Below are 12709 nucleotides of genomic sequence, written 5' to 3'. Positions count from 1 at the left end.
AAAAAACAATTTTGGGATTGTTGGATGCCTTTCCTCTAGGGTACCGCTGGGGAGCACCTTCCTTAGCATAAATGCGAATGGCGTCACCGTTGCAAGTCACGTGTCGACATTCGTCTCAGCTTTCGTTTGTTTCTTTCAACGTCACAATGGATGAAGAATATTTTGCAGCCTTTGATAGCTGGAAAGGCTTTAAATTCATTCATAGGGCTTTTTATTGAAATGGAATATGATGTTGGATTATTATTTTTGGAACATCAAGATGAAGCACCGATCACCAGACAAAGGGTACAGAATAGCCACCTGAAGGAGACTTAATGCTTTCAAAGGGTTGGTAGCTATTTTTACATCACGTTCACATTCGCGCACAAAGATAACAACTTGGAAAGAAAGGATTGCACTGTGGCATTGATTTTTCCTATCTTGTTCATCCACTGATCTGATCCATCTCTTTTGCCTGGCTTCATACTCGCTCATGATAGCCTAAAAAAGGAACCCAGCCAAACGCCCCAGAGCTAAAGACCAACCCGTCCCTGCTCTCCTGAGGGTACATGTATGCCCCACCGTTATGCGCCCCCTATACAAAGAGAAAAAACAAAAGAAATGAAAAGACAGATTGGTTTGGTATGGTGGATACTGGCACAGGCCGTCAAAGGGCTGCTGCCTTGAAATGGTTCAACGCCGAGTCTATGCTATGGCTGTCAAAGATGTATAGTATTAGACATGAAGGGAATATTGGTTTGTGGCCGTAAGATCATCGAAAGGATGGTATCATGGGATATCGTGTGGTTGAGACCGTGATACTTTCATCGAGGTGTTCGGTTTTAATTCGTAGTAAACCATGGGTGTGGGTATTATAAAGTCGGTCCCCATGGCGAGTGATAATGACTGGTGGTGACGGTCATCAATCAAGTAGCAATACATATTCGCACTGATTGTTTGCAGTGCCTATGAAAGAGTCGCAATAGATGCGCGCAGCTCTCAAGGCAAGGGTCGTCGGTGGCTAGGATCGCGGGGTTGTTGATATCGACTGTGAGATTGTTGTTGTTGGGCAGTCAACCACTCAGAAGTGCCAGTTTGTCGGCCAGGTTGCTCAGCAGGCAACTTGGTATCGCTTCCACTGGCGGTTGTGTGGTTCGATCCACCAGGGGAGCCGGGGACCAGATCGGTCACGGCCTGTGCAATCGAAGCTACAACGTAGCCTCGAAGCTCCTTATCCTCCCGGGTGTCTTCCTTCTCTAATCGGAAGCGCTCGTCCTTGTTCATGTTGGAGCGACGCATGTTCTTGATCTCTTGCATAACATAGAGAAGAACCTCCTCGGGGCATCGATTACGCTCAGAAGCGTGTTGATTCTTGCGAACATATCGTCGAGTAACGTCAGTAGCGCCGTCAATAGAAAAGGCGATGCAGTAAGACATCTTCTTGCCCCAGCCCTCGGCATAGAGACGAGGGTTGTCCCATGCTTCCTCACAAGCGTCCACATGAACCCATCGCTTCTGGTGGTCAGAGTACACCTCGGTCCAGACGTGGTCTTCGGCGTTCCAAACCCAGCGAACACGGCCGCCGACGGCTCGGCAGAGCATGCTAAAGCAGTTGGCCCATTCGCCAACTCGTCCTCGTCGAGTTTGTAATAACCGCCAAACATCACCGTATCGAGGGAAGCGTTCGTAAGCTCCACAGTGCTGAGCAGAGCATCGATACAACTCAACCCGAAGGGCACCACAAGCGCTCTCTTCAGGTGTAGGGGCAGTCATGCCTTGGGCGATAGTAGGAGATAAGCATGATGGGCATGGTGGGTTGTTGACCCAACTAAAGAATGATCGCTTAAACCATCTGTCGATCGTGTCAGTCATCTAGCCGAAGGATGGGATCGGATAGAAAATGACATACCTTAATAATGCCCGAATAACACAATCTTGATAACCCCACTCAGGTTTTCGTCCATCGCCCATGCTCTCAGCTTGAGCTTGCAACACCTGAGTCTCTTCCTCGGCTTCACCATAGATGCGGTCCAATGGAATGGTTTGCAAAGCCTCGTCAAGCAGACCAGGGTTTTCGTATTTGGTTGGTGTTAATGATAAGCTGATAAGGAGGTTTCTGAACTTTTGAGAATCACGATCACCAGCAGCAGGAGGAGACGGGATCTTGGGAAGATGTCGAAGGGCGGCGTAAGATGGGAGAGCAGGTCCTTGAGATCCTGAGGGTCGGTTATCGGATGGAAATGGCGAGCTTCGCATGTGAGGGGATTGATCTCCCAAGCTTGGGGAGCTTTGTCGAGATGTGTTTCGAAGGTCGTTCATACGCTTGTCTCGTAACAAGCCCTCGAACTGAACTCGAAGGTCTCGCGCCCATTCCTCGCCATATTCGCCCGCGGGCGGGTGTTGGCCTGCCATATTGAAATAAAGGTGGATGTTTGAGTGTCGGACGATGTAGTTTTGTAAGTTGTTATATGGGGTAGATCGATGGTGTCGTTGCCTAGATGTGACCAGGCTGGAGGAGAGATGGTTCAATCGTTGGGTATTTACGAGGCCGTTTGAAACCTCACTTGGAGAATATGTTTCGTCGTAATGTTAATCGTGGAAGGTCGTCGTAAGCAATGGGATGCGTGTCAGTAGGCTTGATTGCCACAATACACGCGTTGACCCAGATGTTTGTTTGGGCCTCTGGATTTGAGAGCAGAGCAAATCCGTCGGTCGCTCTGAAGGTGATGACTAAGATGTCAATCGAAGTCGTTTCTTTTTTTAGTCGTCGTGAGTAAACCGTTGACAGTTCGTTTGTCCCGAGAAGAAGTTGAACCGGTTTCTCGTCGTCGTCGTGGCCGCAGGTTGAGATAAAAGAGAGGAGTTTAACGGCTCGCGAATTGGCTCAAAGCTGATGATACCACAGCGCAGCACAGCAAGCACAGCACAAGACAGAACAGAAGAGGAGAGGCAGGAGCAAAAGCAGGCAGGCGATGAGAATCGAGGGTGGACCAGGGGAATAAAGGGACGGGGTGTCTCGGGCGGGTGTGCGTCTTGGTTCGCTCTAGCCCACTCTGGGCCAGAGCCTACGATGGCAGTTTACGCGTCAGCAGTGAGCGCCACGACCAATGAGCGAAACCGTTGACGGTCTGGGTGGGGGCCGCTGGGCGCAGGGGAATGTACTGGTACAGCGGCCTCGTACTCTTGTAGCGATTGCGAGTGTTGGAAACGGCCACTGGTTGATTGATTGATTGGATTAAATGGATACAGGCTGAAGACATTTGCATGTTGCCCGTACTTTGGTAGGTATTTAACAGAACAGCCAGTGAAGCCTACGAATATTGATGCGTGCTAGTGTTATTGGAGACGTGTATATTGTGAGCGTATCTGCCTACAAACTATCTCTAAAGACAAGCTCAAATGAAACCTCGTCAACAAAACAAGTCCACGCAACAGATTCATCATCAAAGAGGCGAACCCGAAAAAGAGACTCCTTCCAGCTACCAGGCACCGCGAGGCACGTGTACGTAGACCTTTTTCAAGTGAGCGAGTGATACCGTACACTTCCAATTGCGTGCGTATGTACCTCCCATGTACGTTCTAGGGGAACACCGAACAGCGAAAGACAAAGTGGCGCCTGGCCCAGATCCTCGTCATCAGCGAATTAGCGAGCGTCAGCCTCTAAATTCGTGCGACTCGGAGACAAGTCAGATGGAGAAGGGAACGGCACAGAGGCGACACTGTTTTAAATAAAATATGGACATTTCAGAAAGAATGGGAAAGGAAAGCGAAAATCACCATCTACTTTAATCCGTGGCAATGCTTTCGATGCGAAGCCTCTAAACTCAACGCAGAATTGATAAGCGCGGGGAAAGAAACCGTCAGGTTGTGTCAAAAAGCATCGACCGCTTGATCAGTGGAGCCAGACAGGCATTAGGTTCTTGGAGAGAGGACGAGAAAAGACAGAATTCAGTTTCAATATTTGAGGAGATGTCATTGAAATAAAGTCTAATTTAGCTGAGAGATTGATATTCCCTAGAAACAGCTAGTAGATAATAACATCAAGTCCCATAAGTCATTGTATTTTCCATTTGTCACGGTGGAAGCATTCCATGCATGGCCCTATTCCTGACATTTTCCTCCGGTCAAGCGCCAGAGAAACGTCTCAAGGCTGCTAACGACCGCTGCAATTTTCTGCGAGTCACTCAACCCTGCGGCCTCACAGAACAAGTATCGGTACATTAGCGGGAACGTGCCCCTCGTCGTGGTGGGCGATGACGAGGCAGTGGTGAGGTCCCTAAAAAAGGCGCCCCGATCAATAGCAATACTAGCATCGTGGCACAGCCTACTTTCGCCTATACTGAGCCACGCTGCCAACAAGTTGAGTTTGGTCATAGTCCTACCGAGGAATTGACGCACTGCCGCGCGCCCTCTCAACCAGAACCTTAGATTATCTCTTTGGATTCGTATCGATGGACGCGCTTATTCCTTACCTCTGAGGAGGGAGATTTGTCTGTCTCTGTCTCATCTCGTGACGATCACTAGCCACAGCATATGTTGCTCAGTGGCGGTGCCTACCTGGCATCTTATTTCCAGTCCCACACGACTCCACTTTGATTCGCGGCCTCTTGTCCCTTGCAATTCCACTGCCTCCATTGATGTGCATCATAATCCGCTGGCACGTCTGCTTCTGTTTCAACACTTTGCGCATTAGCATGTTGAGATAAACACGTCGATAAGTTTTGGAGCTTAAAAGTTGTTAATCTGGTGTGGCTTACTCTGTACAAAGCCACAATGTCTGCCTGTGTTCAATATTGACGCCCAGGGACGGGACGAGATATGATGTGACAACGACACTGCTACCTATATCACTCCTCGTTACCCTGGAATTATAATACTGAGTGTCACACACTCGATATCGCCTTGTCTAATGCCAGGCCCTCAACTCTCGCAAAAGATGTCAATTCCATTCCCGCTTCTTGACCCAGAATTATAGAGGCCAATACATCACGCCGAAAACACAAGATGCTCCTCAACGACTCCACGGAGATCGGCATTGCATATGTTTCTTTTATTCCGCATTTTTACCTGATACTGTTGATCCCGAATCAAACATGTCTTGCTCGTTGGTCCTAGCATCTCAAACACCCAAATCTCTTTGAGGAAACCACTACAGAGCATTCAACTTGATATCCGGCTAGACGGGCTGGGCAGTCTTGGGAAAAGAAGCTTAACTAGCTTTGGCGTCCCCGTCTGCAATCGCGTGCGCTTCTGCCCCTGGAATAAGCGGTCTCGTCCAATCCAAACGTGCGATCTGACAGGCGCCCAGCCCACACAGGTCAGGTCCAGGTCCAGTTCCATTTCCAGTCACTCACAGAAACCCGAGTAATGCGCTGCGCCCTTGATTATTTGCTTGCCTTGCCTTGCCTTGCTTGCCTTGATTGCTTGCGTGCGCTGCGCTTATTACCTAGTAACGTTACGTCTCCAACAACCTGAAGCAACCCTGCGTTGTTAGGACGATCTTGGCAGCGGGACAGTCGTGTCGAGGAATTAGTTCGCAGGGGTTTTGATCGGAGCCGAATTCAATCCCTCCCTTTTCACTTCCGTTTCCTCAATTTATCTAGTACGTATCCCAAACAAACTGGCTGTGATCTACTCACCGTTTCCATAATGGATGTCGCACACGTTGCCTCAAACAGAGAACAAATCCACTTTGTCAAATCGAGTTGCGAGTTCGTTCAGTTCAGTTCTGCTCAGTTGCTTACTACCAATCATTCTCAGTTGTGGTTTGCCGATCGTTTGCTGCGCTTACGACCGGGGCGTGCGTGATGAGACACCGACTTCCAGAGCCAAAGGGCCGCGTCATCTGGACGGTCCATGACATTGGCTTGCGTACCTGCAAACTTCAATATCTCTACTCCAACAAGCCTACGCAACGCGATTCTCACAATCGCCACCTCCTGACCGACAATTCCTGAAAACACTTGTAACTTCTAGAAGTTTTTGTGCTTTTCTACTTTGATGGGGATTTACGCAGACCGTTGTGGTAAAGATATTGCCAAGAAGAAACATTAAAGCCAAGTCAACGACCAGTCCCAATTCCGAAGCTAAGCATTTCGCTAGTCTGTGCTACGCAAGCTCTTTTCATCACTTTTGATAATAGAAGGCCAGCACATAGATTTATGACCTCAAGTGTGGTCTCTGACTTACTGATCGCCAAAAACGACTGCACCAGGGATAATGCAAGCAGTTTTTACGGTAGCTTTCCGCCCAGTTTCCGTTTGCTCACCACTCTTATTGGAAGTCGGACGGATCTTCCCTAGGATCAACTTAGATTTGACTCGTTGAACGATCTATTTCTCCTCTTGGCAGTTCAAAATCTAGTATGACGAGGCTAGGTCTGGGGATATATGCTTGATACGAAACTCTGTCCTGGCATACCCTGGAACTCTCTCACCATATTAGACTCCAAACCCCAGTTGCTAATCCAGAGATATGAGTCGTGTAAGTTGCAACCAAGTCAAAGCCACAAGGATCATGATGTCGATAGTTCATACAAACCCTTGTCGTGAACCATCCTGACATCTTATCTCATCGTCCACTTCCCGAGGTCAGCCGCAAGACCATGGCCCATATCACAAGCCATTTATGGGGTTATACTGCTACGGTTGCTACGCTTCTGAGATATACACTCTCTAAAGATGAAAAAGGACCGCCACATTACCGCAAGCCATATCGGCAGCAAGCTCAACACGGCCAAGATGACACCCAAAGTTCTTCAGCCGTCGTGGACGCGCGTTCGACGGGGGTGGGCAGACCGGGCCTTCTTCATAATGCCTAGACATTTTCGGTAAACTCGTGCAACGGCTTAGTGTAGTGTAGAAACTGGAGGTCATGTTGTAACTTGATTGGTGCACTTTGCAATATATCATGTAAGTTTGACAAGAGGAAGAAATCGCTCAGACTGGGGTTTGTTCCTTATTCTTCTCGTGACTCCCCTTTTGGCATCAAGTTCGTCTGATATTGGATATCATGACACTCCTCCGATACGCGAGACATGTTCATCTCCAGTCCCGTGAAACGTTAGTACTAAAAAAGAACGAGAACCGGGATGAATGCGACGATATGACGGTTCGCCTAAAAGGAATACCCATATCTGCACATACATATGTACAGCTGGTTGTAAACGACATGTTTGATATGCTCACGATTCAGACATGGGTATACGTATGCAGTAGAAATCCAATATCCCAAAATTTTAATTCGATAGCCCGTATGTGTGTACGCACATTGGTCTACGTAGCCAGTATAACAAACATACAAAAATCTACAAACCAGGATCATGCTTTTTTGAAGTCTGGACCCTTTGAACGTCCATCATCCTTACAACTGAGTTACGCCGAACATGCGTCTCCACGATCAGATAGATTCCAGACAGAGTTTTTTTCCCCTCCATCCCACTCGTACATCCCCATATCTGGATGTAGTCATCATTACTTCCTCCACTGCTCGACGGCAAAGTAGCTCTCGGGCATGTCCACATCCCATGTCGGCCTCTCCACCAGGGCAACCTCGAGAGGCTGGTCTGCGGTGCTGATAGGAACAACACCAAAGATGGGTCTGTACTTGTAGGTCATCCACCAGCTCTTGCGTTCACCGCCAGTCTCGGCGAGTTCGACGTCTTTGCCCACTTCACGGTTCCGTAGCTGAGCAAGTTCACCATCGGCCTGGTCAGCCTCATCATCACTGATGTCATCCTCGGGTTGGGGAGCGTCTTCCATATCAACGTCCTCCCACTGACCGGCTGTGTGCTTGCGGACCAGAGAGGGTGCAATAGCACCTTGCTCCATCTTACCACCAGCTCCGGTAGAGGGGCCTGTTCTCTTGCGCTTGAGCGTTTGCTTGTCGTTGTCGCTCTCGGCAGATTTAGGGAGATCTTGAGCTAGGTCAAGCATAAGGAGGAATGATACACCATAGATCCAAGCGCGGGAGCCCTCCCAGAAAACTCCCTTTGCGAGATCGAGAAGATCCTGCACAGGAGCAGGCATATCGTTTCGGACATTGCGACGTGACCAAGGGGTCAGAGAGCCTTGCAGAGGGTGGAAGGTACGTAGGCTCCACGATGAGGTGATGGTGAGGAGGGTGTAGTCATCAACATGGTCAGCTGCGCCATCAATTCCGTCAATAGAGCTTCTAGGGGAGACCTTGGCTCGAGGAACATCGGCCGAGAATGACAGAACCGTAGCGGCAGAGTGTAGCTTGGGCAGTAACTTAGCACCGGGGTTACGGATCCACCTCTCAATGTTCTGCGAAATCTCTTCTTCCTCATCCGAAGAGTCACTCTCGCCCGATGAGGACGCGTCATCCTCTGACTTGATCTTTTCGCCGTCACTCAAGATCCAGGTGTCGATATAGCCGGCGATGTCAGACGTCACGAGCATCTTGGAGTCAGGCGAGAAAGCGACCTGTGTAATGGTCCTATCGTAACTACCCAATCCTCCGTTGAGGATGTGACGTGGGATTTGTCGTCGTAGGCGTGTAAGTCGTTGGACATTTGGTGAAAAGACAAGTGAAGGTCTAGGAGTAACGGGGTCGAGGGCACCCATGACAACGCGAGAGCCTTCTTGGATTGCGCAGAGCCATTGCGCGTTAGGCGACAGCTGCACCTTGGTGGCACCTACTCCGGCAAGCTTTGAAGGAAGTTCGGAAGAGGAAATCTTGACATCAGAGGGCTTGACGGGATCCTGGTGCTCTAGTCTGAAGGCCTTGACGTCGATAGCAGTAGCAACAATCAGAAGCGAACCCTCATCGTCGATAGTTGCCGATGTAATATTCGAGTCGCCCTTAACGACAATAGTCTTAATCAGCTTGCGGTTTTGGTTGATATCGATGTTTTCGGTCTTGATCATTTCGGTGGCTGACTTTCGAAGAAGCCAGATGTGAACCTCCCTATCCCACCAGCTGACAACGAAGCGGGCCTTTGGCGCGCTCAACAAAGGAGCCTGCTGTGGCAGACTAGACATAATACGGTGATTCTCGCGACCCATTTCCTTCATGGGGATGACAACGGGGTTGGCATCAGGACCTGGATTCACATTAGCCACGGTTTTGCTGAAAGTGATAGACGTTAATCTTACCTCCTGAAACAACGACGCTGATTTTGCCACTCTCGAAGGATGCCATGCACTTAACATCGTGGTCGTGGTATCTTCGTCCCCAAACCTTGCTCCATCGGGCTCCAGCGCCGCTGTTCTGCTTGTAAAGAATCGTTCGTCGATCCATGCCACCGCTCAGGATGGAAGTCCCGTCGGCGCTTATTGCGAGACTGAGAACATCCTGCTTGTGGCTTTGAATTCGTTGTGCTTGGGTGTATGTCTTGCCATCCCAGAGGCAAACTTGGCCAGTAGAATCGCCTGAGACGATGTTGCCATTGGGTAGACACTTGACAGACCAGACGATGATGTCCTTAGCACCGCCGCCTAGGTCCGCGCCCAGTGTCATCCTGCGCAACATGTGGCCCTTTGTAACATCGTACGCTCGAATTGTGCTATCGGAGCAGCCGACAATGGCGACTCTGCGCGACTGGAAGGTGATGCTGACCATCTGAGCCTTCTTTGTTGGCGATCGCAACAAAACTCGCTGGAATCGCAGGTCATCATCCTCAATAGAGTACATGACAAGCTCACCATCGATTGTTCCGGCAACAAGCTTGGTAGAGTCTTGAGATTCGACACCGAGTCCAACCTTGTCGGTTCCACTAGGCTGAGCAGCCATGCACCAGATGTCTCCGTGCTGGCCGCTGGCGTGCCTCTTGGGTCGTCCTGTCTCGAGATCCCATTCCGTAACTGTAGAAGTATAACCTATGCTGAAGAGTCGTGACTTTCCAACGACGACGCGTCCACCGCCGAGGTCTTGATCGGGCTCGTTGACCCAGACCAACCCATCGACGCTTCGATCTTTGCCGCCTGGCATGATGAGTTCCTGATTCCAGGAGCCATTCTGAGGGTTCCAGATTTCGATATCGCCATTAGCTCGTCCGATCGCAAGTCGCGCGAGGTTGCCTTGTTGCGCCGAGCGTGTCTTGGGGTGAGAGAAGGCGATGGCGTTGATGGCGGAGGGCTTGTAGGGAACGAATCGACAACGATGGATATCCATTGTGATGGCGGAAACGGGCTTTGAAGCCGAATTTCGAGTCGCGCAGTATTTGTTGATTAAGTATTAACTCGAGAGATGCCAAAAATCGGATTATAATGGTTGTGCGGATCGAGAATAGTTGGTATCTGCCGCCGCGTAGCCAGGCGTTAAGATCCAGTTCAGGAAGAAAAATCCAAGCCTCGCGAAGTTTCCCAAATTTTTTTCTTGCAGGAAAATTAAGGTGTGGTCATAGCGCCTCTAGTGCCCCTCGACTGCTCAATGCAGAACTAGCCTACCTGTGGCAGCCGCGACCAACCCCTCACCTTCCTCCCTTCAGCGCGTGCCCCTCCCTTCACTTCTTTCTCTTTTTGGATCTCTGTTCTGCATCTCCCTTCAATGCGTCACATCTTTTCTGATTCAATAAACGTCGCAGAGTTGAGTTACTCACGCCATTACAGTTAAATTTGCGACGTCAACGGTTATATTACGTACGCAATTTATGCTTTCAGCTTTTCAGAATATTTATTCTTGACAATTTATGCTGCATCTTTTCACGATATCCTTGACATCGTCTCCGCATCTCCGAACTCAGCTCTCCAAGTCCCTGCGACCCCAACTATAAAGCTGAACCCTTGCCCTCCCGGCACTACCTCTGATACGACAGGCATTTCTACGCCTACTAGAAACCTAACAACCGTAGTCATGGTTTTCAACAGCTCTTCGCCCTACCCCGAGGGCGTCATCTCCTTCCTCGACACCGACCTTTACAAGTTGACGATGCAATGCGCGGTCTTCAAGTTCTTCAAGGATGTACCAGTAACATATGCCTACACGAACCGAACCCCCGACAAGAAGCTGTCCCGAACTGCTTTCAAGTGGCTTGAGGAGCAGATTGGAAGTGCGTTGTTACTAAGCTTTGGCGGAACTATCCCGTGACTAACCCTGATGTCCAGAGCTCGGAAATATCTCACTCTCTACCGACGAATACCTCTTCCTAAAGAAGCACTGCGATTACCTCTCCGAAGACTACCTCAACTTCCTCAAGGAGTTCCGCTTGAGCCCCCGAGAGCAAGTTGTTGCGACCTTCACTCCCGTTGGCGAGGACACTGGAGACGACTCAATTGTTGGAGATGTTGACATTCAGATTAAGGGAACTTGGGTCGACACGATTCTCTACGAAATTCCCATGCTTGCGTTGACCTCGGAGGCATACTTCAAGTTTATGGACACTGATTGGAACTATGAGGGCCAAGAGAAGCAGGCGTTCGACAAGGGACTCCAATTGCTCGAGGCAGGATGCGTCACATCCGAGTTTGGCACACGACGACGTCGCGATTACCACACCCAGGCTCTTGTCTTCAGAGGTCTGGTCCAGGCTTCCAAGGAAGCTGAGAAGAAGGGATTCCCTGGCAAGCTTTCTGGAACCAGTAACGTCCATCTTGCTATGCGCTTCAACATTCCTCCTGTCGGAACAGTCGCTCACGAGTGGTTCATGGGCGTTGCTGCTATTCTTGGTGACTACAAGCAAGCTACTGAAGTCGCACTACGACACTGGGTGGCTTGCTTTGGTAATAAGCTTGGTATCGCTTTAACCGACACTTTTGGCACTCAGGAGTTCCTCCGCGCCTTTACACAGACTGTGCAAACCATTGAGGGTGGATTCCCAGCAGAGACCTTTAAGAGGGCTGATGGAAGCATGAAGACTTATGCCGAAGCTTTTGCTGGCATTCGACAAGATTCTGGTGACCCTGCTGAGTACACCAAGTGGATGCGAGAGTTTTACGACAAGCAGGGCATTACGGACAAGAAGTTGATTGTCTTTTCCGACTCTCTCAACATCGAAAGATGCTTGGAGTACAAGAAGGTCGCTGATGACCTCGGTTTCCAACCCACGTTCGGTGTTGGCACATACCTTACTAACGACTTTACTAACACCAAGACTGGCAAGAAGTCAGTACCCTTGAACATTGTAATCAAGATCAGCTCAGCGGCGGGCAATCCAGCTGTTAAGATCAGGTTAGTGATATGTGATAGGAGCGTTGCCCGCATGAATTAACATAACATAGTGACAACGCTGGAAAGAACACTGGTGATAAAGAAACCGTCGAGAAGGTCAAGAGAGAGCTTGGATATGTTGAGCGTGAGTGGAAAGAGGGCGACGAAACCTCCCGATGGGGTAAGGCGTAAAGGAAAACAAATAGACCAAGATACCAAGGCGCCTATTGCCTATGACTGAGTTATTTTAGGATATTTTCGGCCATCATGAAGAATAAGATCAAGATAAACAGCAAACCAGAGATGTACAGTAATGTGAGGTCCTTTGTGATCTCGGTGAGTTCGAAACCTAATTATTCTAAGAAACATGTCAGATGTGCAATATGAGCTACTGGGATACCGAACTATTTGAGCTGCAGTGAGGCCATATTGATCCCATGGCTTGGTTGATGCTGGTCATGGCTAAACCTCATTCGTCAGTCTCATACTTATATCCGCCAAGGACTAACCCGTAAGCACAGCCACAACACGCATTGCCTATTCTGTACATCTCAATTGTTCATATTCATTCTCAAAGCTATCTTCATGGCTCTGTACTCCTATCTACCCTCATAGGAATCTC

At 49.4% G+C, this 12709-nt stretch overlaps 5 protein-coding genes across 5 annotated transcripts; 1 reads left to right on the top strand and 4 right to left on the bottom strand.

Moving 5' to 3' along the window:
- Positions 1-353: 353 nt before the first annotated feature.
- FGSG_00271 (PNG1 protein) lies at positions 354-2905 on the bottom strand. Its single transcript, XM_011317613.1, has 2 exons — positions 1889-2905; positions 354-1831 (listed from the first exon to the last, which is right to left on the bottom strand). The coding sequence occupies exons 1-2, from the start codon at positions 2389-2391 to the stop codon at positions 979-981; spliced, it is 1356 nt and encodes a 451-aa protein (XP_011315915.1). The 5' UTR covers positions 2392-2905; the 3' UTR covers positions 354-978.
- Positions 2906-4080: 1175 nt separating this feature from the next.
- Positions 4081-4425, bottom strand: FGSG_11738 (uncharacterized protein; the record flags this gene model as incomplete). The annotated part of the gene is made up of 1 exon (XM_011317612.1): positions 4081-4425. Exon 1 carries the CDS (start codon positions 4198-4200, stop codon positions 4081-4083), a length of 120 nt encoding a protein of 39 aa, XP_011315914.1. The 5' UTR covers positions 4201-4425.
- A 1927-nt stretch (positions 4426-6352) lies between these two features.
- Positions 6353-6535, bottom strand: FGSG_11737 (uncharacterized protein; the record flags this gene model as incomplete). Its single annotated transcript, XM_011317611.1, has 2 exons — positions 6353-6440; positions 6516-6535. 2 exons carry the CDS (start codon positions 6533-6535, stop codon positions 6353-6355), a joined length of 108 nt encoding a protein of 35 aa, XP_011315913.1.
- A 916-nt stretch (positions 6536-7451) lies between these two features.
- On the bottom strand, positions 7452-10113 carry FGSG_00270 (uncharacterized protein; the record flags this gene model as incomplete). Its single annotated transcript, XM_011317610.1, has 2 exons — positions 7452-9043; positions 9096-10113. The coding sequence occupies 2 exons, from the start codon at positions 10111-10113 to the stop codon at positions 7452-7454; spliced, it is 2610 nt and encodes an 869-aa protein (XP_011315912.1).
- Positions 10114-10489: 376 nt separating this feature from the next.
- FGSG_00269 (uncharacterized protein) lies at positions 10490-12579 on the top strand. The gene is made up of 3 exons (XM_011317609.1): positions 10490-10990; positions 11046-12108; positions 12159-12579. The coding sequence occupies exons 1-3, from the start codon at positions 10795-10797 to the stop codon at positions 12277-12279; spliced, it is 1380 nt and encodes a 459-aa protein (XP_011315911.1). The 5' UTR covers positions 10490-10794; the 3' UTR covers positions 12280-12579.
- The last annotated feature ends 130 nt before the right edge of the window (positions 12580-12709 follow it).

Source organism: Fusarium graminearum, chromosome 1, assembly GCF_000240135.3.
Source record: "Fusarium graminearum PH-1 chromosome 1, whole genome shotgun sequence".
NCBI classification, from domain to species: Eukaryota; Fungi; Ascomycota; class Sordariomycetes; order Hypocreales; family Nectriaceae; genus Fusarium; species Fusarium graminearum.
This window is presented reverse-complemented; position numbering and strand designations above follow the sequence as displayed.